General features: G+C 47.6%; 1 protein-coding gene across 5 annotated transcripts in view; it reads right to left on the bottom strand.

Moving 5' to 3' along the window:
* The window catches only part of BICDL1 (BICD family like cargo adaptor 1), an 84,704-nt gene that overhangs the window by 2,642 nt on the left and 55,623 nt on the right, over positions 1-26,439 (bottom strand). For 2 of the 5 annotated variants that reach the window (XM_036993111.2, XM_073222244.1), the window contains exons 3-9: positions 21,788-21,904; positions 18,872-19,018; positions 13,822-14,001; positions 12,964-13,182; positions 11,331-11,474; positions 5,936-6,066; positions 1,875-1,995 (exon numbers count right to left, since the gene is read on the bottom strand). In XM_036993111.2, coding sequence (XP_036849006.2) covers positions 1,875-1,995; positions 5,936-6,066; positions 11,331-11,474; positions 12,964-13,182; positions 13,822-14,001; positions 18,872-19,018; positions 21,788-21,904 — 1,059 coding nt within the window. Of the gene's footprint in view, positions 1-881; positions 991-1,874; positions 1,996-5,935; positions 6,067-10,258; positions 11,087-11,330; positions 11,475-12,963; positions 13,183-13,821; positions 14,002-18,871; positions 19,019-21,787; positions 21,905-26,439 lie in introns of those variants that run through there. The other 3 variants (XR_012125350.1, XM_036993112.2, XM_073222245.1) reach the window with 3 other exon arrangements.

Here is a 26,439-nt window from a genome sequence, read left to right as displayed (position 1 = left end):
AGGTCCGGGTAGGTGAGCTCTGCGGCTCTGAGCAGCCACTCCCGTGAGCAGGGCAGGAAGTGGGGCTGGTGGCCCCTCCTTGACCAGCCAGTCCATCACCTCCCACGCTCACACCCGTGGGTGCCACTCCAATATCTGCAGGTTTCAGGGCGAAACAAAGGGACTTCCCTGACCACACCACCAGGCGGGGGCGGGTGTGGGCCCCCTGCCCCCTCTCTTGCTCTTGTCCTGCTCTCCTGCCTTCCTCCCCACTGCCCCTCCCCCAACCCTGTCTTTTTTCACGTCCCACTTCCTTCCTGCACCTCTGTCCCTCCTCACAGAAATAGGAGACAGCTCCCTATTTCCCAGGTCCCGGTCTTGAATCCTCAGCACTGAGCCCTGCCCTGAGGACACGCTTGATAAAAAATGTATGGTGTTAAAGTGCAATTTTAGGAATGCTAAAGGCTTCTTCAGAAAAACCCTTTCAAAGCAGCCACTTTTTTCTGGTGCATTGCAAACTACATTTTTTACACTTTAAAATCTGTCAAGGGAATCCCATAAAATATACCACTTTAGACCCTCACACACACACCTGCATGAGCAGCTCATAGTTCCATGCCTGCACCTTCTGTAGGCAAAACCACCTGTTTGTGAGGAGGTGGTACCAAGAAACCAGGGGTCAACTTGTCAGTGCTGGGCCACATGCTGCCGCACTCACTGGCTCACTAGGTGGGACGGTGATGGCAGGAGGGAGCTCGGGCTTGATGGCAGGGCACACTGCACAGGGATGATGCTGGGCTCCGGCACACACAACATGGCAGGTCAGTCACGACGACGGTGGCAGGGGCAGGGCTGTGATGGCAGCAGGGGAGCGGGTGGGTGGGATGAAGGCTCAGTCTCACCTCAAAGGCAGGAGGGGTGTACAACTAAAGCTGTTGGTACGGGAACTGAGAAAGGCCACTAGATCAGAAACCAAAGGAGCCAGATAGTAAAAAGCCCTGAGGAAGCGAACTGCAGCCAGGAGAGAAGAGAGAAGAACGGGGCGGTAAGCCAGGGAACGGCCAGCCGGTCGCCGGGCAGGAGGCCGAGGAGCCAGGGACCAGCTCCGGGGGCAAGGGGGTGCCAGTGCTCCTGCGGCCGTCCTGGCAGGGCCTTCAGAGGGACAGGCACCGCTAACCTGCCCTCCAAGGTGGTAAAGCCTTTACGTGCCTGGTAAAGCCGCAGATGGCTTTTCATCTGTCTGTGATTCCTCGAGGAGAAACATGAACTGTTACATCCACATCCTGAAACTGTACTACCCTAACCTCATTAACAAAAAGCATGCACAGCCCGGCCCCGCGGGGAGCCATGCTGGGCCCGGGACAGGGTGTGCTGGCCTGACTCAGAAAATGGTGGTCTTGGAGATGGACACTGACTCACTTTCTCCAGGCCACACCAGGTCGGTGCCCTTGGGGAAAAAGGGAGCTGGCCTTTGAAAAACGGAAGGCAGCAGCTGCCAGCACCTTAAGGGCTGCTGAACTACATACAGCTGTGAATTTTCATTGAGTCATATAGGGCTTTCCTGGGCCCTCCATGTTAACAGCTGTTTCTTTCTAGCTATTTGAACAGATCCGAGACCACTAGCTGAAGGAGCCCCTGTTCCAAGCTTGGAAGTCACCACAGCCCTAAATGCAGAGCTTGGGGTTCACTGTTCTGGAGAGCTTCCTCAGGCATTTGCCCCCAGGGACTGGGGAAGCACCAGTTCTGAATGTCACCCGGTTAAGATTGGGACTACTGCTCACCCACACGCACGGGACTCTGCAGTAACAAACTCTCCTAACAGTCTGCCTGGGAGGGGTTCAGAGACTCCTGGAGCCTCGCCTTCCCTCACCCCAGGTCTCAGGGTTCTTGCTTACCTGCCAAGCCTCAAGCTGCTGTGAGAGGTTCAGTTTCTGCTGAATGGCATCCAGCAGCTGGCTGTTCAGAGACATCATGTCCATCTTGCACTTGGCGAGTTCCAGCTCCACAGCATTCTTCCTGAAAAACAGAAAGCCAGGGTGAGCAGGGACACCTTGGGCCAGAGGCATCTAGTTCTTTACCTGGAGCACGTGGAGCCCACAGGATGAGCCAAAAGGCTCAGACCTCAAATCCACAACAAGCAACTGTAACAGAAACTACGATGTTACTTGTAGAGCCTGGGAGTTTGCAACATGCTTTCACACACATTTTCACACATTTTGTGACTGACCTATAGTGAAGGGATTATTCGTCATCCCCGTCTCAGATGAAGTAGTAGCTACAGGAGGATACTTAAATTAGGACTGGAACCCTGAGGTAAAGGCCTCACACAGCACCAAGGAGCTGCTAATCCCTTCCCCAAAAGGCCAGGCCCCATGGAAGGTGGGGACCTTGTCCTTCTGGCCTCCTCCTCTTCACTAGCAAACCCCTCGAAGGGATCTGTGCTAAAGATGCACATGTGTGCCAGGGAGCCACACAGTGGTGATCATCACAGCCAGGCTAATCATAATAGCCTACAATTAGGGGACTGGTAGTAAATTATATGATGGAATACAGTCACCAGTAATAATCATGATGTTGAATATGTACTGACAGTGGGGAAATATTCATGATGTATTACTGAGTAGAGAAATGCACCAGAAGACAAGGTATGATAGATGCTAGTTTTGTAAAAGAAAAACTGTGTATATTTGAAGGTTATCCACAAAAATGTCTACTTGATTATCTCTGGATGGTGATCAATTAATTGATGGTAAATTGTTGCACAAACGTTTGCATTTTGTATTTTCACACCTTGATGTTTTACCTATTTCTTTGTTGGATTTCCCCAGCATTCCCAAATCATGGTTGTCCAATGCAAAAGACAATTTTTCCAGGGTGGGTAATGGGAACAAAAAGTGGAGGAGACTAGCTGGGCAGCCCCTGCTGAGGAGGAGCAGGTTGTCTGGCTGCCAAAAGCATTATCTAGCCCTTGTCAACCACTACCTCTCACCTGTGAAATGCAAAACGAAGTGTTCCCGGTGCACAGGGTCAGCAGCCAATGTGCACGGCCCAAAGAGGGTTAGAAGACCCCTGCCTGCTGGGGTTGCCCAGCTCAGGCCTCAGAAACGCCGACTGCATCAAGCTAACGTGCCCGAAAGGTGGGCAGTTCGGGTAAAGCGCTCGGGCCATCTCCGCGACCAACACTGCCTCTCTGGTCTCTTGTCACCAACTCCCAACAACCTAAGGCCACAAAACGGTGCCCAGCCCGCCCTTCCTAGAGAAGCCGCTACAAATAGCTTGCATCGCTGCCCCTCCACCCGCACTGCGGCTGCAGGGACAGAAGCCGAGCCTGTCCAATGAGTGCCGGGGTCTCAGATGCCGCAGGCTGCCGGTCACGCCCACTGCCATTGGTTGGCGGGGAAGAACAGAAATCCCCGCGTGGCCGGTTGCCATGGACGCCCGGCCGACCCGGCAGGAACTTCGCAGCAAGCCCTGGCGCCCCACGTGGGCTACAGCCTCGCGAACTTCTAGGCGCCTCCCGGCAGATGGCGCCACGAGCAGCCTGGAGTCCCCGGAATGTGCTGACTAATACCTCCGGGCTGAGGGGCAGCGGTTCAGCTGCTGCCCACCAGCCTTGGAGGGGACCTCTCCACCTTGAAATCCCCCGAAGCAGGGCCTGCTTGCCGACCTTTGTATCCTCGCCTTGGACCGCGCCCTGGGGAACGTTTCTCAGGGAATCAGCGCTTGTCATTCATGAGAAACCCCAGACCAGGAAGACAAAGCTACGGAAGCTGACGGCCAGTATAGTAATCCTTTTTAAAAAGTAATACTTCAAAGGGCTGGATGGATTCTAGTGGTTGAAGTGAAACCACTTAGTAAGTAACTGACTCCTTTTTGTTTTTGTAAGGCAGATTGCTAGCCTCAGATTGTTCTTAGTGAGAAAACCTTTCACCTGCAAGGAGGTAAAATTGTTAACTTTTCTGAAGCTCATCTATTGTATGGTATAAGGAACACACTAAGATTCTTGCAGCCCAGTGAGGAGAGGGAAGTTATATTTTTTGGGGGTTCTCATTTCTGACTACACATTAGAATCACAAGGTGGGGGTAGAGGGGTGCTTTTAAGAAGTGGTCCCAAATCCACAGATTCAGATTGAATTGTTCTGGAGAGGGCCCTGGCATCCAGACAGTCCCCCAGATGATTCTGAAGTGCAGCCAGAAAGAATCAGAGATGATGTGTATGAAAGCATCTTGAAAAACTTACGGTCCTACACAAATGTGGTGTGGCTCTCAGACATTTAAATGATCTCTTAGGTTTGTGTCTCAATTCTGTATACCAAGAATTTGACTTCTAAGGGACAGAAAAAGAATCCTCCTGGAGTGATTTAATACCTGTTCTTTGGGGTCCAGGAAGGACAGGGGCCTCACCGCAGAGTTCTCCCTACTCAGTGGGGAGAATTTAGGAGGACTCAGAGAGGAGAATTTGCAAGTCTGCTGGGTCAGACTCCAGGTGGTTAAGTGGCGTCCTTTGACAGCAGGCAAGGGTATGATGTGTTTTAAGGTTCTGTGGAGACTTGGTGGCCTCCTCTGTCACCCAGGTGTCACAGCTAGGTTTTGCTTATTGTAAGGGAGGGGGCCTGGACAACTTGTTTCTTCTCTCCTGCACGCTGGAACTTTCTTTGGTCGTATCCGTCACCTTCCATGCTGATGACATCTGGTAATGTGGTCGGAGCTTGAGGTTCAGCTCTCTTCTGCCCATCCTGCTGAGAGAAGGTGACCAACCGGACTCTACTTCTAACTTCATTCTGCTTTTTTATTACCAGTGGGCTTCCACAATTAGCACCTTGATTTTACCACTTTATTACCCAATTGAATGCACAATTTCACACTTTGCTAATCATAAAAGTATGCTCCAACTCCAAAATATCACACTGCTATTCAATATCCACCAGGAATCCAGTGGCAAAGATACAAAGATTGGGAGCATCACTGAGTATAGTTCCTTAATGACTAGAAATTTGACAGAAAGCTGACAGGTCTGGACCATAGAAAAGGGGATCCAAATGTAACAAACCTATTTTACTGCAAATATAGGGGACAGAGAAAAATGTTAAATGACACTCTGGGGATGCAAACTCAATGCAGAAAAACTCCATGAGACCAACAATCTAGTTTCTTCAATAAATAAATACATTATGAAAAAAAAAAGATGGTGGGGGAGTGTTACAGATTTTTGGGACATATCAACTACATGGAGTATGTGGACTTTGAAGTCCGATTCTAATCAATTATAAAAAGACATTTATGGTACAGCTGGGGAAATTTGAACACTAGATACTAGACGATGACGATTTTAAGTTTTTTCAAGTGTGGTAACTGTACTGTGGTTATGTGTTTTACAAAGTCTTTTTTCTGGTAGAGATCTATATTGAAGTGTTCATGGAAGAGATGAGCTGGTCTCCTAGAACCTGCTTTAACACAGTCCAGTGGGGTGGCGGAGGAGGCGGGTGGGGAGATATGATCAGTGTTGGAGCTGAGACAAGGGATTCATCTTACATCTTCTACTTTTGTGTATGCTTGAAATAATCCATAATAAAAAGTAAACAACAATCACCACCAAAAGCCCAAAAATAAAAATGTTGAGGTAGATATATATAATGAAATTGGAAAGTTCTTCAATATATAAGTGCAAAGAACAACAAAAATAAGACATGTAGAGCATTATGCCATCAATGTTTTGCGGAGACCCTCTGCAGCTATATTGCCCAAACACCTGCATATGCACAGGAGAAAGATCTATAGAAGATGCATGGCCGACTTCTCGCCAGTAGAGTCTGACTGGGGGGAGGAATGTGACTGGAGTAAGGGCGGGTAGCAGGGAAACTCACTTTCACTTTTGTATTGTTCTGTATGATCTAATTTTTAAAATTGAGCATTTATTCATGTTACTTGTAATTAAAGTAAAATTAAACAAACTCACTTTGCAATGGCCTCATCCCGGTCCCTGATGGCCTTCTGAAGCTGCTCCTTATGTTCCTTGTCCTCAGATGTCACTCTGAGTCGGTCTCTCTCCTCCTTCAGTGCAGTCATCTCCACACTCAGCACTGTAACCTAACAGGAGGTCAAAGAGATGAATGTGACCATGCGACTGCTGCTGGCCTGGGGTGTCTCCCTCCGAGGGGGAGAAAGGGACAGGAAGCCCCAGGCAGGCTCAGGGCCTGAGAGTGGTGCAGGCTGGTAGCTTCCTGCTGCCCCCGCTCTGAGCAAGGGCCATTTCTCCTGGAAAAACGATGTTCCAGGCTAGGCTGAAGCTCGGCCGCTGGGAGGAAATCCACCCGACTGCAGCCAAGGGGCCAGATCCTCTTTGTATGTAGCATGCCAGATCACATGCTCCCTTTCCAGGCACTCCCAGGGAGCTCATGAATGAAGACCACACACACATCAGAGCTCTGGGTGGGGACTCAAACGCCATTGTTTGGACAGTTTCTAGATCTTCTAACAGAAGTATCTTCTACTCAACATGGAACCTTGCTACCCTGGGCCCTGGCTCCCACCTCTGTGACAGCACTGGACACACCTGGCCCTTCCCTCTTCCTCAGTCAGCTCCCCAAGTCAAAGCCATATGGAATTCAGATCCCAAATGATGTTCAAACCTTTTACCTTTTCTGTGGTCCATGCCTCAGTGAGTGGCACCACAACCCATGGCTTGGAGCCACCCTCTGGGGTGAATGCCCCTCCAAGGGCTCTCTAGGTGACCACAGCTCACCCCACCCACTGTGTAGTGACCCCCTGTACACCTTGAGCTCTGAGAGGGCAGCAAATGTCCTACCCTTCCGTATGTCTCAGGGCCTTATTGCATATGATGCTTAATCCAAAAATGCCTGTGCAGTTGCCAACTATCACTTTTTAGGTTAGTCATCATCTAAAATTCCTTCATATTTGGGGGCCATTCCTGGTTGCATGAGTCTTGACAGGAGAGAGGGCATGCCCTTCCACTAAGGAAACCAAAAGGAGAGAGATATATCCTTTCCCAGGCATCTGGGCATGGGCATGTGACCCAGACTTGCGGGAAATTCTTACATGGACAGCCGATTGTTTTTTTTGCCCCACTTCCCGTGACTTCTTCCTGTTTTGAAGCTCAGTTCTCTGGCATTCCTGTCTATTCTATAAGCTATCATATTTAATTCCAGTATATTCTCTTTCTGCTTAAGTTAAGCAGAGCCAGTTCCTGTTGTATGCCACCAGAAACCTTGCCCAGTGGGGCTGTCAGTAAACATCTGTTGAATAAATAGAAGGGTGGGAACCCCTTCTTCTCATAGGCAACAGGATGCCTGGTCCTGCCCTCTTGTTAAATATTACACATACTTTGACAGTTTTCCAAGAGAGGACTTGTCCATACGTGTCTGTCCCTCCCACAAAGGGACAGATGTCACCTCTCAGTATACTCCTCTGCCCTTCAAGTTCCAGGTCAGCTCATCTTAAGACAGACTGAAACTGAGCAAAGGCCCAAGATCAAGCTTCCCCAGAGACATGTCAGACACCCCAGATGGAGCTGCCAGTTCCTGGGGTAGCCGCCACTTGGGAGGAAATCAGAGGACACCCAACAGTGCAGAGGGATATAGGACAATTTGTTCTCACTATGGGCAATGCATTGTGTACTCTCAGGTACCTGGGAGGGCACGTCAGGATCTGGTGCTCTGTGCTACTGTGGTGGGGACAGCTGCGGTGAGCAGGGCCAGAAGCTGCAGTGAAGAACAGGCTGGGGCACCTGTGTGCACAGACAGCTAGCCCTGAGGTAGACGGGCAGCAGGTGGGAGGCCCAGCCTCACCCTACTGCCTTGAGGGCTTATTAGCAGGTCCTACAGCCTGGTAGGCCAGAACTCAAGACCCAGGAGGCACTTGGCAGAGACAGCGAGGCCCCCTCAGACCAAATGAGCCCCAACATGGCCTCAGGCCAGCCATGAGCCAGCCAGGGGTTCTGCCAGCTGAGTAAGCAACAGAGAAAAACTATAAACTGTATAGAAATGCCAACATTTAATATGCCCCAGATAAAACTTCACAAGAACTTTTTGCTTTGGCCTGGAAAACCTGGTCAAGGTAGAGACCTCCAGCCATCTGCCTTAGAAGTGACAAGGGTCTTACCCTCTCTAGGCTGCACATACTTTTCATAAGAAGCAGGAATAAAAATAATTATTCCTCACTATCAAGTTGTGAGGATCAAACAAGATAAAAATCAAGGCCCAGCTCAGTGCCCGGCACATGGTTGTAAGCCCCACTCCCTTCTCCACTCTCCGCCTGTGCGGACCTACTTGCCGCTGGCTTGTTTGTACAGCGACTTAGGTTACAGCCATGCCTGGATTCACTTTCCTCAAATAGGAGGGTGGCCTGCGATTGAAGAGCATCAAAGAAAACATCCTGAATTCATGTATCTAGGGCTTTGTTTGCCCCTTTGTTTGACAATCAGTTGAGTACCTACACTAGGCCTGTGCTAGATGCGGGAAGACAAAACTAAGACAGCTCGAGCTTGTCCTCATGGGGGTCTAAGGGGTGACAGGGAAGATGAGATGTGAGCCAGGGTAGCCATGACAAAGCAGGGCTGGGGGGCTCCATGAGAAAGGGAGTCCAGAGAGTTTCAAGGAGGATGTAAGACCCAGTCAGGAATGAGAAGGACGCAGCGTTGAGCTATGTGCAGGTGCAGCGGAGACTCTTCCGGGCAAAGAGAAGGGGCCAAAGGAAAGAGCCACATGTGGGAAAGCGTGGGGAGCGTGCGCACGTCCTCTCACAGCCCAGGCTCAATTCTGCTAAAGCGAGGGGGTGAGATGGAAACAGGAGGAAGGCTGGAACCGCCTGACCAGGGGGCCACGGGGCCTAGAGGCTTCCCATGACTTAAGGCCCAGTCAGTCCAGACGCTGGAAGGGCACCCCAGCCTCATGTGGGCTGAGGGGAGGCAGATGATTCGGGAAGTGGCGGCCAAAGCAAGGGCGAGGACGAATGAAGGTCTGAAATGGCATGGCTCCGAGGCCAGGAGAAAGAGGACACACTGAGGTTCTAGGGAGGAGGGGCCCCCTCGGCTCCATGGGTGAGAAGACCTTAACTGCTCCCAGTACACGCTCTCTGTTTTCACGCCCCTTCGAGAGTACCTGGCACGCACTCCGTCAAGCATAAAGATGAAAAATGACCAGACTTGGAATGTGTTTCTTTCTGTGCCTCCCACAGCCTGCCTTCCTGGCCAGGGAACTGGCTAAGGGGCCCCTGCAGGTAACTAGCTTTCCTGCTGCTCCGAAGGCCCTTCCTGCCTCCCAGCAGCTGCTCCAGGCCCTGCAGTCGGCGCTTGCCAGGGGTGAGCAGGAGCCAGGAGAGCTGTTGGGGGGCAGAGCGGGGGGCAGGAGGGCAGGCAGCGCCCCATGGCTGAGGTGTGGGCTAGTCTTCAGGTCTGGCTACAGATTTTTGCCTCAAATGTAATTATCAATTAAATGAACCTTGGACTCTCTTTTATTTTAAAATTTGGGTAGGCATCGGCAGGGGTGGGTTATTGGAGGTCACCTCACCTTCCAGGTTTTTCCACTTTTACCTCTGGCCTAGTTTCCAGGAGAGAAAAGAACACGCTCAGGTAAAAAAGCCGTAGGCCTGGAGCCTGATCATACACTGGATGAGGTTTGTCTATTGGAACCTTGTCTGGGCTCTGCCCTCCAGAACGGTACAAGCTGGTCTGACTCTCCTGACGATACTGAGAGGTTCTGGGGTGCAGGGGTGCACCACATTCATCCTGTGTCTCCAGGGTCTGGTGCAGCGCAGGTGCACAAGGGTGCCCAGATGCTGAGCTAACTGTGTGAGGAGCGTCATGCCTGCTGTGGTGGCTGCCGTTTCCACTACTATTGGGACTCAATCTGCTTCCCCGCACTGCCTCGGGAAGCCAGTGTTACACCCAGGGGACAGTTCTGGATGGATGCAATCTGGTTGAGAGGTTTGCTGGGCTTTTAGGAAGAGATGATCCACGAGAGAAGCCCAATTCTATACCCCCACTGGAATGAAGAGTAACTCTCTGCCTGATGAGCTTTTTGAAAAGCAATACACAGGAATTGGCCTAAACTAGTTATCAGTTGAAGTTTGAAGGAAAGTTCCTTGATGGAGATAGCTTCCTAAACACTTCCACATCAGACTCTCAGCAACCTACACTTTGCTTATGTTTCTGAATGAAATAACGGCCTCTGGTGTTTTCAGTTCTGTAATTCCGAGAAGCAATGTAACAAAACAAAAAGCCAGCTAATATCGAAGAACCGATAAACAGAAGCTCCCACTGAAATCTAGCCTTTGACATAAATGAAACTTTTATTAATCCAAAGAACCTTTAGATCCACTTTCTCTTGTATTTTCTTCTTCCAGTTTGGAAGATCTGTCTTAAGTCTGAACTACTCCCTAGCCAAACAACCACCTGAGGGTCTTGTTTTAGGCAAGAGAACATCCACCTGCCAGAAGGAAGAGTGCAGTGGTGGCTGTGTGAGTCTCCCAATGTCTTCCAAGAGAATATTAGGAAGTCTAATGGGTGCAACACAAAAAAAGACACGTGTTTATTTCTATGAGGCCCTTTAAACTTAAGGATATTGATTGAACTGAAAGCCAGGCTACATTCCATCTCAGCAATGTCGTGTGGCAGGAAGGGATACTTGCTTTGGACAAGGAAAGAAGGGGGCAGCTGGGTGGGGGCAGGGTTCAGATGCTACCTGTTCAGTGCCAAGTGGGGCAGAACCTTTACACAAGACCCTAGTCAAAAGGAAGCGCCTTTACTTACTTCCTGGGATAGATTTTAGAAGCTCCTTTCTGGGTGGGACTGCTCCTAAGCCCTTTAAAACCCATTTGGATCAGAATACAGATGTTCTTCTCTGGTGTTTGCAAGAGAGATGAAATGATCCAAAGGGAAAGGAGCAGTGAGAGCGGCGGGAGGTGCTTCTCAAGCTGCAACGCCGGCCGGCAGAGGGGACCACGGCTCTTACAGAGAGAGGGCAGGCCGGCAAAGGTCAACTGTCCCTTGGTTTGCAGACCTCCCTGCTCAGAAGCTGTCAGAAAAACATCTGTAAGTGTCCTGGAAGCTGTGGCACTTTAAGCTGTCAGATTCCACCAGATTCTTCAGGCTCTGTAGAAGACAGCGTGTAGCTGGAGGAAATGGAGGGTCAGCTACTCTTATCCTGACACTTTTACTTTGGGCTAAACCAGAGGACTTACTACTTCCCTGGAAGACACCAGCTCACCCAACTTCAGGTCACCGTCCACTGAGGAGCTGCCAGAGAGCTGCTTCTCAAACAGACCCGGGAGAGGGACCCTCACAGTGGTCCCCAGAGAGCCTGTGCACATCCCCTGTGCTGGACTGAGGTGCTCACCTGACTGTGGAGTCGCTGCAGCTCCTCGAGGCTTTGCCTCAGTTTACCCCTCTCTCCCTCCATGAGCTCCCTCAGAGCTCTCGAATCCTCACTGGTCTGCCTTATCTGTTCTTCTAAGGAGTCATCGTCAAGCCTCCGAGAGCTCTGACAGTAAAAGAGAGAGCCGCCAACCACAGAGATGGTGAAGGCAGCGGGGGGGGGGGGGTGCAGAGATGGGGGAGGGCAGAGATGGGGGAGGGCAGCATGGTGAGGGGAGGGGGGGGGGTGTGTGTGGGGTGCAGAGGGGGGGGAGGGCAGCATTGTGGGGGGAGAGGGGGGGGTGTGTGTGGGGTGCAGAGATGGGGGAGGGCAGCATTGTGAGGGCAGAGGGCGGGGTGTGTGTGGGGTGCAGAGAGGGGGGAGGGCAGCGTTGTGAGGGCAGAGGGCGGGGGGATGGGGGGTGCAGAGATGGGGAGGGCAGCATTGTGAAGGCAGAGGGTGGGGTGTGTGTGGGGTGCAGAGATGGGGGAGGGCAGCATTGTGAGGGCAGAGGGTGTGGGGGGCGGTGGGTGCAGAGATGGGGGAGGGCAGCATTGTGAGGGCAGAGGGTGGGGGGACAGGGGGTGCAGAGATGGGGGAGGGCAGCATTGTGAGGGCAGAGGGTGGGGGGGCAGGGGGTGCAGAGATAGGGGAGGGCAGCATTGTGAGGGCAGAGGGCAGTGGGGCGGGGAGCAGAGAGAAAGAAAGAGAGGAGACACAAAGGAAGGAAGAAAGAAAGGGTTAGAGGAGAGAGATTGTCTTGCTCAATTTCCACCGCAAACAATAGCTAGATATTATTTTCTTTCTGTTTTAGGCTTCAGGGAAGGGAAGCTGGAGTGAACAGCTCACCTCACCCTGACATGCTCCCTTTTCACATGGTGACCCAGCCTCTGGCCCCCACGCTATGATACATTCCACAAACCAACACAGCCGGGTCAGATAGGGGCGGGCACCCTGTCATCCGACTCCATCTAACTCGGGCAGAAAGACAACTGTTCTGAAGGAGGGTGAGACCTGCAGAGAAACAGTAGCCTGAGAGCTGAAGTGTGGTGGAAAGGCAGGCCACAGAAGGCTGTCATGAAGCTGGGGGAGATGCCAGTCTGCCTGGAAGCCTGGGGGACATTCCTCTCTGCCTCAGGGGGAGCCATGTCTGTAATTCTAAAAGGCTCTGGTTAATCTTCCCAACTTCCTCAGATCTTCTAGCAGAAGCTTCAGATCTTTTAGTTTTGCCTATTCATAGCTAACCCCACCACTAGGAACAATGGGCTTCAGAAAAGTAACTTGCATTTTTTATCTGGATCCAAATTTCTATATTCAAAGCTTCCAAGAAAAGCGCTTGAACTTGAGGCCACTATAGCCTGTGCATAACTGTATGGAGAAAAGACTCCATTTGTAGCCTGGTGTCTGCAGGAAGAAGCCTCTGCAGCCTTCCATTCCCTGGCACTCAGCCCCTCTCCCTGATCACCACTATTCACTGCTCTCCCACAATAAGCACTCAGAAAAAAACTGCACAATTTTTAAAAGGTTCCACGGTTAGCCTCACCCCCTGCACTTGGTTTCTACCTCCCACTAGCCGATCCTGTGGGGTGAGGAGCGTCTCAGTCTGGCCTCCTACCGTGGGCTCCACGCCATCCACGATGCTCTGTATCAGTCTCTTGAGCTCACTGAGGGCAGTGCGCAAGCTGCCGGCCGGCACATCCTTGGCAGATGAGGTTTCTGAAGACTCGTCCATCGAGGAGTCCGTGGAGACGGCCGAGTCAGCACTGTCGTTTCCTCGGAGGTGTGAGCAAAGATAGCGAACCTGGCAGTAGGCCTCCCAGAGCTGCAGTCTCAGCTGCCCCACAAAGAATTATTCTTGATTATGGACTCTAGAGAAGACTGACAACTGGTCTTTTTCTCAGGTATGAACCCAAGATACTGACAGCCAAGATACTAGTTCTAGGAGAAAGGATTTTTTGTTTTTTAATCACCTAAGAAATATTCTGGGATCCCAAGATACTTCTTGGCCTGGTAACATCTCTACAGACTCCCGATTTGTTCCCTGCCCCTTAGTTCCTCTCATTTGCTATATAAAACACTTCTGTACATAGTCAGACTTTGGTAGGAGTCAGTACTTGATTAGGGGGAATAAGTGGTTATGAGTAGTATGAAAAGAAGCCGACTGAATGGATTGAGAATATTCTAGAACCCTGTCAATACAAGGGGTATGAGGCTGATGATTAATTAACAGGCACTTCCTAAGAGCCCCTGGGGTGATGGTGAGCCAGGGACATTTCGGTCAGGGCCTGCCTCAGGACAGCCCTAGCCATCAGGCCTAGGGGCTTGCGAGGCACAGGGCTACAGGCCCTTCCAGTTTGGAGCTGAAACAGTAGGCACTGGCTGACGGGAAGGCTGATGGGCTCTTTAAGTCCACAGCCTGCCCCCCACTTTCCGCTGGCAAGCTCACATGCTGGAGCAACAGGGATGTGGGCACCTGCTCTCTCTCTTGCTCCAGCTCCTCGGCCTCCATGCTCTGCTCTATCTCAGACAGCAGGGACGTGCTGGTGGCGGCGGAGCTCTGCAGGCTCCTCTCCTCAGCGAGCTCTTCCACTTTCACCTGCAGCTGCCGGTAGGAGAGCCGCACCTCCTGGAGCTCCAGCTGACTTTGATGCAGCTTTCAAAGAGAAATCAAATGGCAGTGAGGCTTCCTCAACCAAAAACAACCAAGAAAAGCGGATCCTGAACCCAATCATGCTTCTAGATCCATTTACAGAAAAATACAGAGCGAGGGACATGCTGATTACATTTGGGAGATACTTTCAGCAAAACCCAGATTTGGGAAATTCTATAGGACAAACAGTTCAGTTTCTTCAACAGATAAATTTCAAGGGAAAAAAAAGATAAATGGTGAATCTATAGATTAAAAAAAACTTAAAAGAGACATAGCAATCAACTGTGGTGTGTAGGTCTACTTCAATTTGTACCTTGATTCAAATGACAAGTATGAGAAACAATTATGACACCTGTAAGACAACTAAATCTGAACACTAAATATTTGGTGACATTAAGGAAATATTGCTAAACTTTTTGGCTTAACAGTCCTGTGGTTCTATTTTTTAAAGTTCTTATCATTTAGAGGTATTCTTTATTTACAGGTGGAAGTTACAAAAATCCTGGGATTTACCTCAAAATAAGTAAGAGAGGAGCAAGTGGATGTGATGCAGTGGAACTGGCCAGGGATCGTTGTAGAGCTGGGCAATGGGGTACATGGGGCATCATTATACTATTCTTTAGTTTGTCTGAAATTCTCCAAAATAAAAAATTAAACACATACATGCAAGCACACAAGTAAGATACCATTAGACTCCCACCAGAATGGAGAAAACAAACAAATAAAAAAATAAATAATAACAAAATGATATCAAGTATTGGTGAGGATGTGGAATAACCAGAACTTTCACTGCTGATGGGGAAAACTGGCCCTTTCTGATGGGTGACATGCACTGATCATCAGCCCCGACACAAAGGGCTACACATGCCCATGAAAGACAAATAGGATGTTGTTCATAAGGCCACAAATGGGAAGCAATCCAAACGCCAATAAACAAGAGCATGGATGTAGTTGCATGCTGGAATGCTACACAGTAGTGAAAAAAGAACCAGCTGCTACGCTATGCCAGATCATGGATGAATTTCAGACATGATGTTGAGCATAAGCCAGGCATAAAACAATATGTAACACATGATTCCACTTGTAAGATGTTCCAAAACGTCACTGAGATGAAGAGATGAAAGCTGGAATAGAGGCTTGCTTTTGGAGAAGGGGCATGGTACTGACTGGGAGGGGGCAGGAGGGAGGCATGTAGGCTGCTCAAGTGGGATATATTTGAACTGGGTGGTGGTTACATGGGTTTATGTATTTGTACAAATCCACTGGGCTGTCCACTTGAGATTTGTGTGCTTTACCATACGTGTATTGTATTTTAATGAAAAAATTAAGGGGAAAGGATTGTTTGGAAAGGAGTTGGGGGTAGGATTTGGAATAATGTCTGGGCAGTAATACCCAGAGTTCCCAATCCCATGGGAAAAGCATTCTCCCCAACTTTCTGGGTCTTACCTCAGTTTACAGATAAGGCACTTGGCCTGGGAAGGGCCCACACAGCATGTGTAGCTCAGAGAAGGAGGGCGATACCAGTGGTGGGGAGGGGACAGCACTGCAGGGATCACAATTTACAGGCCAGGCTCCTCCTTCTCTCCAAAGACCCAGAGACCACAGGGCAGCAGGCAGCAACTCAGCTCTGTGGTTCTGAATGGAGCAAGCTGCCTTACAGAGACTGGAGCCAATCCTCTAGGTGCCCTGGGTGCCTCACCTCTGCTGCTCAGTATCAGATAAGGGTTGGCTAATGGCACCAGAGATCTGGATGCATCTTAACTAGGAAGAGTTTGGAGCCTGGCTGCTCAGAGGATGAAAAAGGAGTTGGCAAGCCTGCTCTGCATGGTTCCCATGGATCAGCAATACCTGCTGGTCCAGTGGGAAGACCTCCAGCCCCAGTTTTGGGCAAACTCAGAAAGAAGAAATTAGGATTAAAAAAAAAATAAAAGACATTCCTAGGAATCACTTGGCACAATTACAAACAGCATATTAAATTGGAAAATGCTTTACAATTATTTTCTAAGCAGCTCCACATACATCCCAGCAGGAGAAGTCCAGCACAGACAAGTACAGGTTCTTATGCACTGGGCAAAATTAGTTCAATTACTCATGCACATTCGAAGGTGCTTAATTCATTGTAACAGCAAGAGAACAGGTCTGCCCTCTCTGGCCAATAGCTGATCCACAGACATGCAGAAAAACTGAACCAAACCAGTAAAGAGTCTAGTAAATATAATGACCCTCTAAAATAAGAAAGATCATCATTTATATAATGAAGGTGACACTCAATGTATTTATATGCATGAACAAGGAAGACACCAAATGCCTTGTGTTTACATAATATACTAAGTTCAGACTCACAATACTCATGTCCCTGAAGTTGGTAGAAGTGGGGACACTCTCCCCATTTACACTGATGGAACAGAGACAGCTTGATTTAAGTGATCTGCCTAATGGTACACACTCAGCATCAGAGTCAGGTCCAGGCTCTGGGTCACCTGCTTCCTGGGTCACCCCACTGTGAGTGGGGCCTGCCTTCTCTGCTGATGAAATCCAACCACTCACTGGGACAAGGCCCCTGCACACATGTTGCAAGAGGTCCAGCTGAATTTCAAACAGGGCAAGTTGTAAGAGGCCCTTGGTGGGATAAAATCCTTTACTGGGTATTTAGAGTTTAACAAAATGCCTGTTTTTTTTTAACTTGTTGGGTGCTCAATAAATAACAATTTTTATTCCTATTCTCAGCCTGAACAAAAAAATCAGAGTTGGATTTGATGTGGTTTAAAAATCTTTGTTTGGCAGTAGAACCTCAATTACAGAGTGAGCCAGATAAAAGGGGGCCACTCTGGCTATGGCAGGCCTTCTGCCCTGCCTGCTCAGCCTTCCTCTCATCCCTTGTCTGAGGAAAAGGATTAAAATCCTGGGATTATATACATTCTAAGGCCATCAGCCCTACATATTACAAGTCTAACTTAGAACCATTCAACTGCCACCTGAGTGAGGTAGAATTCTTATTTCTGTATTGGTACAGACTATGTCAGCAGCAGCAGAGGGCTTTCTGGAGGACACTGGTAATTAGCAGCAATTTAAGGAGAGTTTCATATAAACTGAAGGAAAATAAATACAAAGAGTTGAGAAAGATGAGAATTCAGCCCTTAAGTGCAGTTTTCCAAATCACAGTGGGAACTGCCTGACCTGATGGGCCTTGAGGTGAGTGCCACCCTCTCATTCTTAGAGAAGGCCAATCAGAGGACAGGGACTATGCAGATGGAGAGGGTGCGAACGTGGCATGACTCGCCTCTCACTCCTAGAGAACAGCTGCTGGATGGCCCACACTGGTCCCGGCTCCTCTCCACTCCCAGATCCCCATTTCTTAATATGAAATAAGCACTTCTCATTTTTGAATTCATGCTAGACTGAAAGATTCTTTTAAGCAGAGCCACTTCTCCATTTTCCTGTACTTCTTTTCCTTTTCCTCTCCAGACTCTACCACAGCAACCCCAAGGAGAGTGTATGACAGGTTAATACATGCTGGTAAAACACTGACTCGCAAGAGGCATGTGATACACTAGAAATTATCACCGAGTACCAGGTGAATCAGAGGTAAGGGTTCTATTCTTGACTCTACCAAGGACTTATTATACTATTTTGGAAAAATCATTTTTTCTAAGCCTCAGTTTTAGAATGTATGCAAAAGCACTCTGTTCCCTGTATAGAAGCATATGAATGCTCACTATTACTAACATTAACCTTAAAATATGAGCAAATTCCTTTTCCATCTTGAAAACTGCTGTGAGGTTTTAGCTAGCATCATTTTCTACTCACCATTTATTGAGGCCCTACTATATGCAAAGTTCTGAACTGAAGGTACCAAAAACCTGGAGGGAGAAAAATGGCTAATTTGTCCTTAAAGGGGTTAATCACTCAGATGGCAGCTTAGCTGACAGTATCAGTAGCTGTGATCTCTGCTGAGCCAGGGGGCTTTCTGTGGCCTGGTCTTTGGGCAGGGACCCATCGTGTGCTCAAGTATACTTGGCTGACCACCTCTACACAAATGATATTGTTGTGATCTACTCCACCGCATGGCATGCTCAGAGGAGGCCCAAGGGGAAGCAATGTACTCTTAGTCACTGGTCCAGGTGCTCCTAGGCCAGCCTGGCAGAGCTCTCTTGGTAGCAGATGTTGTTCTGTAATTCACGGGAGGCTGGGAGTGATTGTCTTTTTGTTTAGGGGGCTGTTTCTTGTCAAGTGTGAGCCTGGGGATTCAGCTAAGGCCTGTTGGTATTTCCCAAATAAGGGCAAATATGGCCATGACAAAGCAATTTCCTTTAGGAAGAAGGGGCTAATTAGGCTCACAATGGGGTCAGCTTATGCCTTTTCTAGCAACTGGCAGAAGTAGGATATTAGGTCTTGCTGTGTTTAGTGGGTATCTTCTTTCAGTGGGCAGTGGTTTCTGCTCAGTGCCAGCCAACTAAATGCATCAGCTTGAATGCAGCAGAGAGAGAGAGCATGGTGAGCTGAGCACTGAAAGTCACAGGCTCGCTCTGAAATCTCTAGCAGATTTCATAAACCCTAGGAGGCAGAATGACACCCCTGGTGCTCCAATCTTGGTAATAGCCCAGAGAGAACTCTGGGAAACAGCTCCAGGGGCCAGTGGCTCAGAATAAAACATGGAAGGATGACCTGTGAGTAGTGAGGTATTTCTTCTTGGCACAGCCAGACTGGCCAAGTTAGTGAGTGCCCAAGGACTACAAGGCCCGCAGAGACCTCGGCTGCATCTACCCTGACCCCAGGGGCGGCATGAGCCTCCTAGCTTTTCCTTCGGGCTCGGCAGTGAAGCGCTCCTTTTACCTGGCCCTGGTTCTACGGGACAGCTTCTCTGCCGCAGTACCTGTAGGTCTTTGTCATGGCCCTGCCTCTCCAGGATCAGCACCCGGTCCTGAAGCTCCTCCACGGTTCCCTGGAGCAGGTCATTTTCCTCTAAGGTGGCGCTGAGGCGATGCTCAAGCTCCCGTTTCCGGTCTGACAGCATCTTGATCTGAAAGGGTGGAGAACCACAGAGGTGGTGTGGAGTTACACCCGTGCAGGTGACTAGCAAAGGAGGGACTAGCCCCAAACGAAAAGGCACGTGTCTCCCCAGGTGCTCTGCCTGTTGCCGCCACCTCTGAGAGAACAGCTGTGGATTCCCAGGTTGAGGAGAAAACCCCTCCCCTCCAGAAACCTGTCTGGGAAGGGGTGGGAGTTAGGGTGGAAGCTGGAATGTGGGATGCCAGGCAGAGAAAGGGAAGGTTAGTGTTCTGGAAATTCCACAGATAAGACAAAGAAGGGCCCCACCTTGCCTGCCTACTTTACCTCAACCCCACAATTTACTGGGAAGTAAAATCTAATCTGCTGTAGGATTCTTCCTTCTCAAGTAATGAGCACAAGAAGATGCCCACGCCAGCCTTTGGAGCTGCTGTATTTTCCTACACTACAGTTCTTTTCTGTCCTTTGCCCCCTGGGGGCAGGTCTGGACCTAGAGGCCACAGTTCAGACCCAGGGCCCCAAGTTAACGGGGGAGCTAGCAGGGTACAGGAAAGAAGGCAGTGCCTGCATCAGCCCGGGTCCTGGGAAGGAACAGCACAGGGACAGTGTCTTTTGCCTCAGCCAAGTAACTTATGAATAGAAGCAATTTCTCTCCTTTTATTAAACAGGCTGGTATGTTTGTACACGGAGCATCTAGGCACTCTCAAGAGATATGTATCTTCTTTTAGGAAGGTCTGTCTAGTCTCTTCAGTGTCAGTGAGAAAACAGAGGAAAAGAGGAATGGGATGCCAAGTCTTCTCTGACCTCAAGGTCTGAAGGGTGAGAAGCTGAGCCAGCATTCCCCAAGGCCAGCAATGCTTCACCCCAAGAATGCCACCTGCTCAGGGGCTATGGGATGCCTTGGGGGATGGTTGGAGTCCTGCAGGCATTCCTGGCTCCTCCCACTTATCAGGTCTCTGCTGGACTGATCTCTCATCCAGCTTCTTGTTGGAAATATTCTCCTGACATGGTGAAGATGCTCTTCATGCTCTCTAGTTTGGCTTGGAGAATAATCCACAAAGGGCGCCGACCTCAGACTCCCGGGGAGATTCTGAAATGCATGTCTAACTTGTCTGAGGTCCTCTGGAACCCACTTTCCCCTCTGCTTTTTGGCTCTTCTCGCTCTCTCTCCTAGAATTCTGCTCATCAGGCACAGATCTTCCCTGGCCACCGCTCAGTCAGCTAGGACGCTGTCCTGGGGAGGTATGTGCCTTTGTCCAGGGAGATTAGGCATCTGGCCCCAAAAGAAATACTGTCTCTCAAGTGTGCACCTGGGTAAGGGACCAAGCGGCCACTTCTGTGAATGGACCTGCTGTTCTCCACACTGAAGCAACATTTCCCACGTGAAGAGAATTTTTACTAGTTGATTTTCATTTAAAAACCCTCTAACCGTTACATTTTCCTTCCATGGATAATCTGTTTCCCAGGTTTCACTCAGTGAAATAATAATACATTTCTGATCACAACCCCCAGCGCCTTAGAAGAACTTAACAAGTACAGAGCTACATGAAGTAACTTATTTGAAATGAACAATGCTTGGCTGTTAAAGTAGCCCTGTTGCCAGATGAAGCAAGGAATTGGCATTAGGTGGCAACTCCCTCACCCCAACCTACCCCCTGCAACCTGTGACCAAATCTGGCAATCATTCCTGGGAATGACCCTGTGTCACAGGGATCTCGAAACAGTGAGTAGAGTGGAGAGGAAGACAGGCAACTGGAAGGAGTAAGAGCTTGGCAGAGGCAGCTGAACGGCAAGGCATGCACACAAATGGCCACAGACAGGCATGCCAAACCCCCCGGGAGCAAACTACTTACTTCGAGAACCTGCTGCTCAATACCAGTAGGAATTCCAAGGGAAGGGAGGAAGGAAGGGAATGAGAGGTAGGAGAAAAGAGAAGATATGGACAGACTTTAGGAAAAACATCTTCAGGTCATTTCTGCAGCAGGGGAGCAGCACTTAATCACAGTGCAGACGCATATGCACCTGCCCTGGCCTGTCCCTCGAAGGGTAACTTAGCTGGAAGGCTGCTGTTCAGACACTTGGCCAAGGGGTCCTCAGGTGCAGATGCAACCCTCCCTGGGGGGGAGGAGCCCATTTGGGCTGCTGTTATGACCCTCCCCTGAGACTACCTTGATCCTCACAGTATTGTCCCCTAAGTGCTACTTTCCCTTTCCCCCTGGCACTCAGGCCCATAGACCCCGGCTACCAAGTTCTGCCTCTCAGATGCTTTCAGTAACATAGCTCTGCTCAAAGCACCAGCAAAGTACTTTCCACCCATTAACTCATCGGACACCCACACCTATAGCGACCCTAGAGGCACACAGTTCTATTACTCTCATCTTATAGGTGAGAATAACAGTAGGTCCCATTAAGGTGGACTGTACTGGATCTAACTGGAATGAAGAAAGGCAAGAGTCCCTTTCCTACCTTCTATTTAGGACTGGCAGGGATATTTTTGGAAGGGTCAAATTAGCCAGTAAAGTGTGAGAAATTCATGATTTTAACACACTTGGCAGTAACTGTAAGCAGACTTATTTCTCTGGGTAGACAAGAGGCCACCCAAAGGAACATGGATCAAATGTTCCCCGTTAGTTTCTCACAGATACATCGCTTTTCAGAGGTTTTAGATAGAGCAGGGTTTTGTTTCCTAGTTCAAAGGGCTCCTTATCCAAAGGACCCAGTGCAGCACCTCCAAGGAGGAAAACACTTCCCTCTCCAAGCACTGCCTCGCGGGGGCGCTCACCTCGGCCTGAAGGCTTTCCAGCCGGATGATATGCTGGTTGGTTGATGAGCTTTTCTCCCGGAAGTCTTCTCTGAGGGCATGGACTTGCATGGAGAGCTGTCTCTCAACTTCTGATGCCTGCAAGCAGAGGACACCTTCAGAGTGGTGCAAAGAGAACTACTCAGGAATCAAGGGAGTAAAAGGGATGCCTTCCATTTCTCAGGCATCTCTTTGAACTTTTGTTTTTGCGAGGATGAGACAGACTGGTGGCCTGCTCCTGGTCCATTTGTTTTCTAGTGCCCAAACAAGACAAACTCCCACCCCTTGTCCACCATAAATGACTCTGTGTAGGTCCAGGCCTACTTTGCTGATCAGAGGAAACAGCCTGGGAAATAGTAAGCTTTCAAGTATTAGCTACCATTATTACTCTGCACATAGCATCAGCTCAGCGAACATCCACCAAACTGAAAGTCTCAGCATTTTACATGAAAGAATACAGATATACCGACTACCTTGGAAATTCCTTTATTTCTCCCATCCATTTCCTCATCAGGGCCCGAGCAAATCACCTCTGCATTTCTCACTTCCACTCAATATGGGCAGTATTGGAAATTCCCTGTTGTTTCTGTTAAGATTTTTGCCATTTATTCCTCAAGGACATTTTTTGCAACTTTTGATTCTTGGGATTGTACTGGTTGAGGTGCTCAATTCCTACTCTAATCCATTTATTCCCTAAAGCTGAAACACAGCAAACACCAAATACATTCAGGGTGTCAGCACCTTCTCTCGAATATGCAGGAGAGTATTTTGAAAGAATGCTCCCTGAGTAGAATTCCTGTCCTCCTCCTGAGTGCCCAGCCCAGCCCTCACTGAGGAACGCTGGACACTGCCCTGCCCTGGAGAGAGGGGAGCCACGGAGCGGGTCAAGTAACTGCCTCAGTGCTTTCTGGAGGCCAAATGGGGTCAGTAAGCTTTATGAGTACTCGGGAGAGATCACCATGTGCTAAAATGGTTAGGGAAGGCTTTTGGGGAAGGTGGGACGATGGTGATAATGTTGAAATGGTAGGCTAGCTGCTCAATGAGGCTCTCACATTAGTAGTTTACATGTTCAAAGTTCTTTTTATCTTCAAGTGCTATATAACTAATTGCCCATCGTTGTTTTGGTCCCAGTTTCAACAAATGTTGTCCCCACGTGAGACTCACATAAAAATTTTAACCTATGGTTTTAATTTTTAAACAATTACAAAACACACAACAAAAATTAAACCATCTCTTTTTCTTCCTTATTCTAAATTTAATTTCATACACCACCAGCTTGTTTTAGTCTCCTTAATCACTTAGAAACACCATGTTAGTCATCCTTGCCTAAAAATAACATTTGTATATTTACTGAATGCTTACTATCTACCAAGAACTATGCTAAATGCTTTAAATGCATCATCCCACAATATGTAATTTGGTCACAACCAAAGTAGGGCCTATCATCCTTAACTTACTAATGAGGGAACAGGCTCAGGGAAGTGAAGGAACTTGCCCAACATCTCAATAAGCGCCGGTGTCAAAATGGTAAACCTTGAGGTGTCTTACCCTCAAATTAGGACTGCAATGCTGCCTTCTTGTATCTTGAAGTAGTTCTTCCTCTATCACTTACTATTGGAACCAAACCTTACCAGTCACATTTAGCAAGGCTCTTTTTTTTCCTTCCCTTCTTTTTTAATACTAAGCAATTTTATTTAAGACTCTTTAAATTCCACCTAATATAATTTAGGGCTCATAAGGAAAATTCTCTCTCATAAATGATTGCCAGTACTTAATGCAGTTGACTACCAGGGTTTCAAATATGTTTAGATTTGCAAAGCACTGGTGATTCAGGCAGCTGACCTTATCCTGAGCATCACTGGCTTGATATGAATCATGAGACAACACTGAGGGTTACAAATCTAGTCCAGGAGGTGTCAGAAATGCTCCTGTAGATTAGTCTCCTCTCAAAGTGATCTTCCTAGAGATAAAATTGGTCTCTTTGTACCAGGAAGCCTGACTCCAGAGTCTGAGTTCCTAACCACTAAGCTATCATATCATCTTTAAATGTTTGATTCTCAGATGTGCCCAGGGATGTACTGTTCACAAAGGCTTTTAATCTACATCTCCCATTAGACTCTTCAACAGCCCTAAGAAGCAGGAATTGCTGGCCTCATTTTTCAGACATGGAGGAAGATGCTGAGAGGGAGTGGCACTCCCTAGTCTTCGGCCTCCTGGTTCTGTGCTCTCCCACCACACCACACCACCTCCAGCTGGGTGGCCAGTCATTTGCCTGTGATGGTGATGGAGGGGACAGATCACCCCAAGTGATAAACCAACCATTTGCAAGGAGCTAAAGCATCTTTCAAAGTAAATTATTTTCTTCTTTTTCAGAGATAGAATCTGGTTCAGACCTTTACAACTGACTAATAGAATGAGTATTAGCTGTCTCTACACATAAATTAAGCAATAATCTCTTAAATTTGTACATAACTCTAATGTACTAGATGCTTTCTGATTAAAGTATCAGGAAGCCCACAAAACCAGTCTTAGCTCCATAATTAGTTTCAGAACTTCTCTGAAGTTCCTCAAGTAGGAGAGTTAGCCAGGATAATAGTGGACTCTCTGAAGAGACGTGCTCTGCTCCTGAGAAGAGGAGTGGTATATGGAGAGAAACAAAGTCAAGAGTCAGATGAGCAGGGTTAGTTAGAGTTCCTGTCCTACTATACACATGTGTACAGATGTAGGAGTCATTTTCCCTGAGTCTCACTATCCCAAATTATAGGATATTCCTCCTTTACACATTAATACAAAAAGGGCAGGTCTAAAGGAATGCCTATTTCTCTTTTTCTGATTCAGTACTCTCTTGGACTGAGTCAAATCACTGAAGTTTAGGGAAATAGCAAAAGATCCAAGGATTAGTCCTTTGTTTTTTAAAAAATCAGGTACTACTGAGAACGCCAAGTGTATGGACAGGGCGCTGTCATGCACAGCCACTTCTGGGGTCTGCACTGAAAACAGCCTGTTAAGTGACTTGGCCAACATCATGGAGGTGGGTGGGTCAAACTAAAAAATAGGAAGAAATACAGAATATTTGGCAGCTATACCTTTCAGTTTTGCTTTCCTGGTGGTCTTTCAAAGGTATTCAATAACCAGCAAATATTCAGGAGCCATGCCTCCCTTGGAGATACAAATTTCACTACTTCTAAATTTGGACTCTGGGACTTATTTTGGTGGTGGTGGTGGTGGTGTCTTATTAGGACAATTGATTCTTATAGTAGAAAATGGCAGATATGGTACTTACAGTTTACTTCCCCAAATGATGAGTTTTTGCTACCATGTCTGACTAAGCAGACAATAACAGCTGTGGCAAAACTGTGGCAAAGAATGACATCTATAATCACAGATCAATGTTAAAAAGATGGTAAGATTTTAGTCCAGGTATTTGTTTTTTTCTTTTTAAACTTTTTAACATTTTTTCTATAATATGGGCAATGATATTCAGAATAAAGATAACTAAAGAGAACCGAAAAAATGAAATTAAAGTTAAAGTCCCCACTTATCCACAGTCATCAGGGCTACTTTCCAATGATAACTGTAATATTATCCATGTAAGAGATGTTTCTGTGAATCCTTCTAGAAACTTACTATTCATATCTATCTTAAACATTACTAAAATATTTGTCTTAAAATAGGTTTTAACATCGTTCCATGTCAATATGTAGATATACCTTATACTTAACAATTGTAGTTACAGGAATATACCATAATTTAACTAGTCCCTACTTATGAGTGTTTAGTGTACCAATTCTTTGCTATTATAAACATTGCTGCAAAAGACATTTTTGCTTACCCAATCTTTTGCTTGTGGGAGAACACCCTACAAGTGAATAAATTCCTATAAGTGAAATCACTAGGTAAAAGGATATGAATATTTATTTTGATAGGTATTACCAAACTGTCCCCCAAAAAGCTTGTATTAATTTCTACCCTTTCCAATAAATATGCCTCCTTCCCAATACCTTGCCACCACTGGGTACTAGGAAACATTTATATTTAGATATTCATTTCTAATATTCTGAAAAATATAAGCCTCTTTTACTTTTATTGTATACATATTGGATGGTAAAGAAGACATTTGAGAAATAACTGGTTTTATTAAAGCGTGCTGAAAAGCTTAATACTTATAGAGTCTTTGAACCATCTGAAATGAACTCTGTTTACTATCTGAGTGCTTGGGTTATTATTATTTAATTCATCCTCAAGTTGGCAAAACAAACTGATGGAGCGTTCCTTCTCCTAATACATCTGATTTGGTCAGAGTACCAACCAGGACAGTTTACTTTCTTTCCATTGAACAGAGCTGTTCCATGATCATCCTTATTGACATGATTAATAACATGAACATTCCCCCAAACTGGAACACTTAAATTTGTTTAAACTGGCTAAAGCAGAACAGTTAACTATGTACTTTCCCGTTAAATGAAGGAAAGGAAATTGCATTAGTAACACATGAGCATCCATTTAACTTATTTGTCAAAAAGAAAGAAAAGTGAGCCAATTAACTTAGAAATTATATTAGAAAAGATTACTATTTTAATACTCTGCCTGATTTACTGGATTTTACTTTAAGAGCGAAATTCTCAACCTCTTTT

This window comes from Manis javanica, chromosome 15 (genome assembly GCF_040802235.1).
Source record: "Manis javanica isolate MJ-LG chromosome 15, MJ_LKY, whole genome shotgun sequence".
Taxonomy (NCBI): domain Eukaryota; kingdom Metazoa; phylum Chordata; class Mammalia; order Pholidota; family Manidae; genus Manis; species Manis javanica.
Note: the sequence above shows the minus strand (reverse complement) of the source record. Positions and strands in the feature narration are given on the sequence as shown.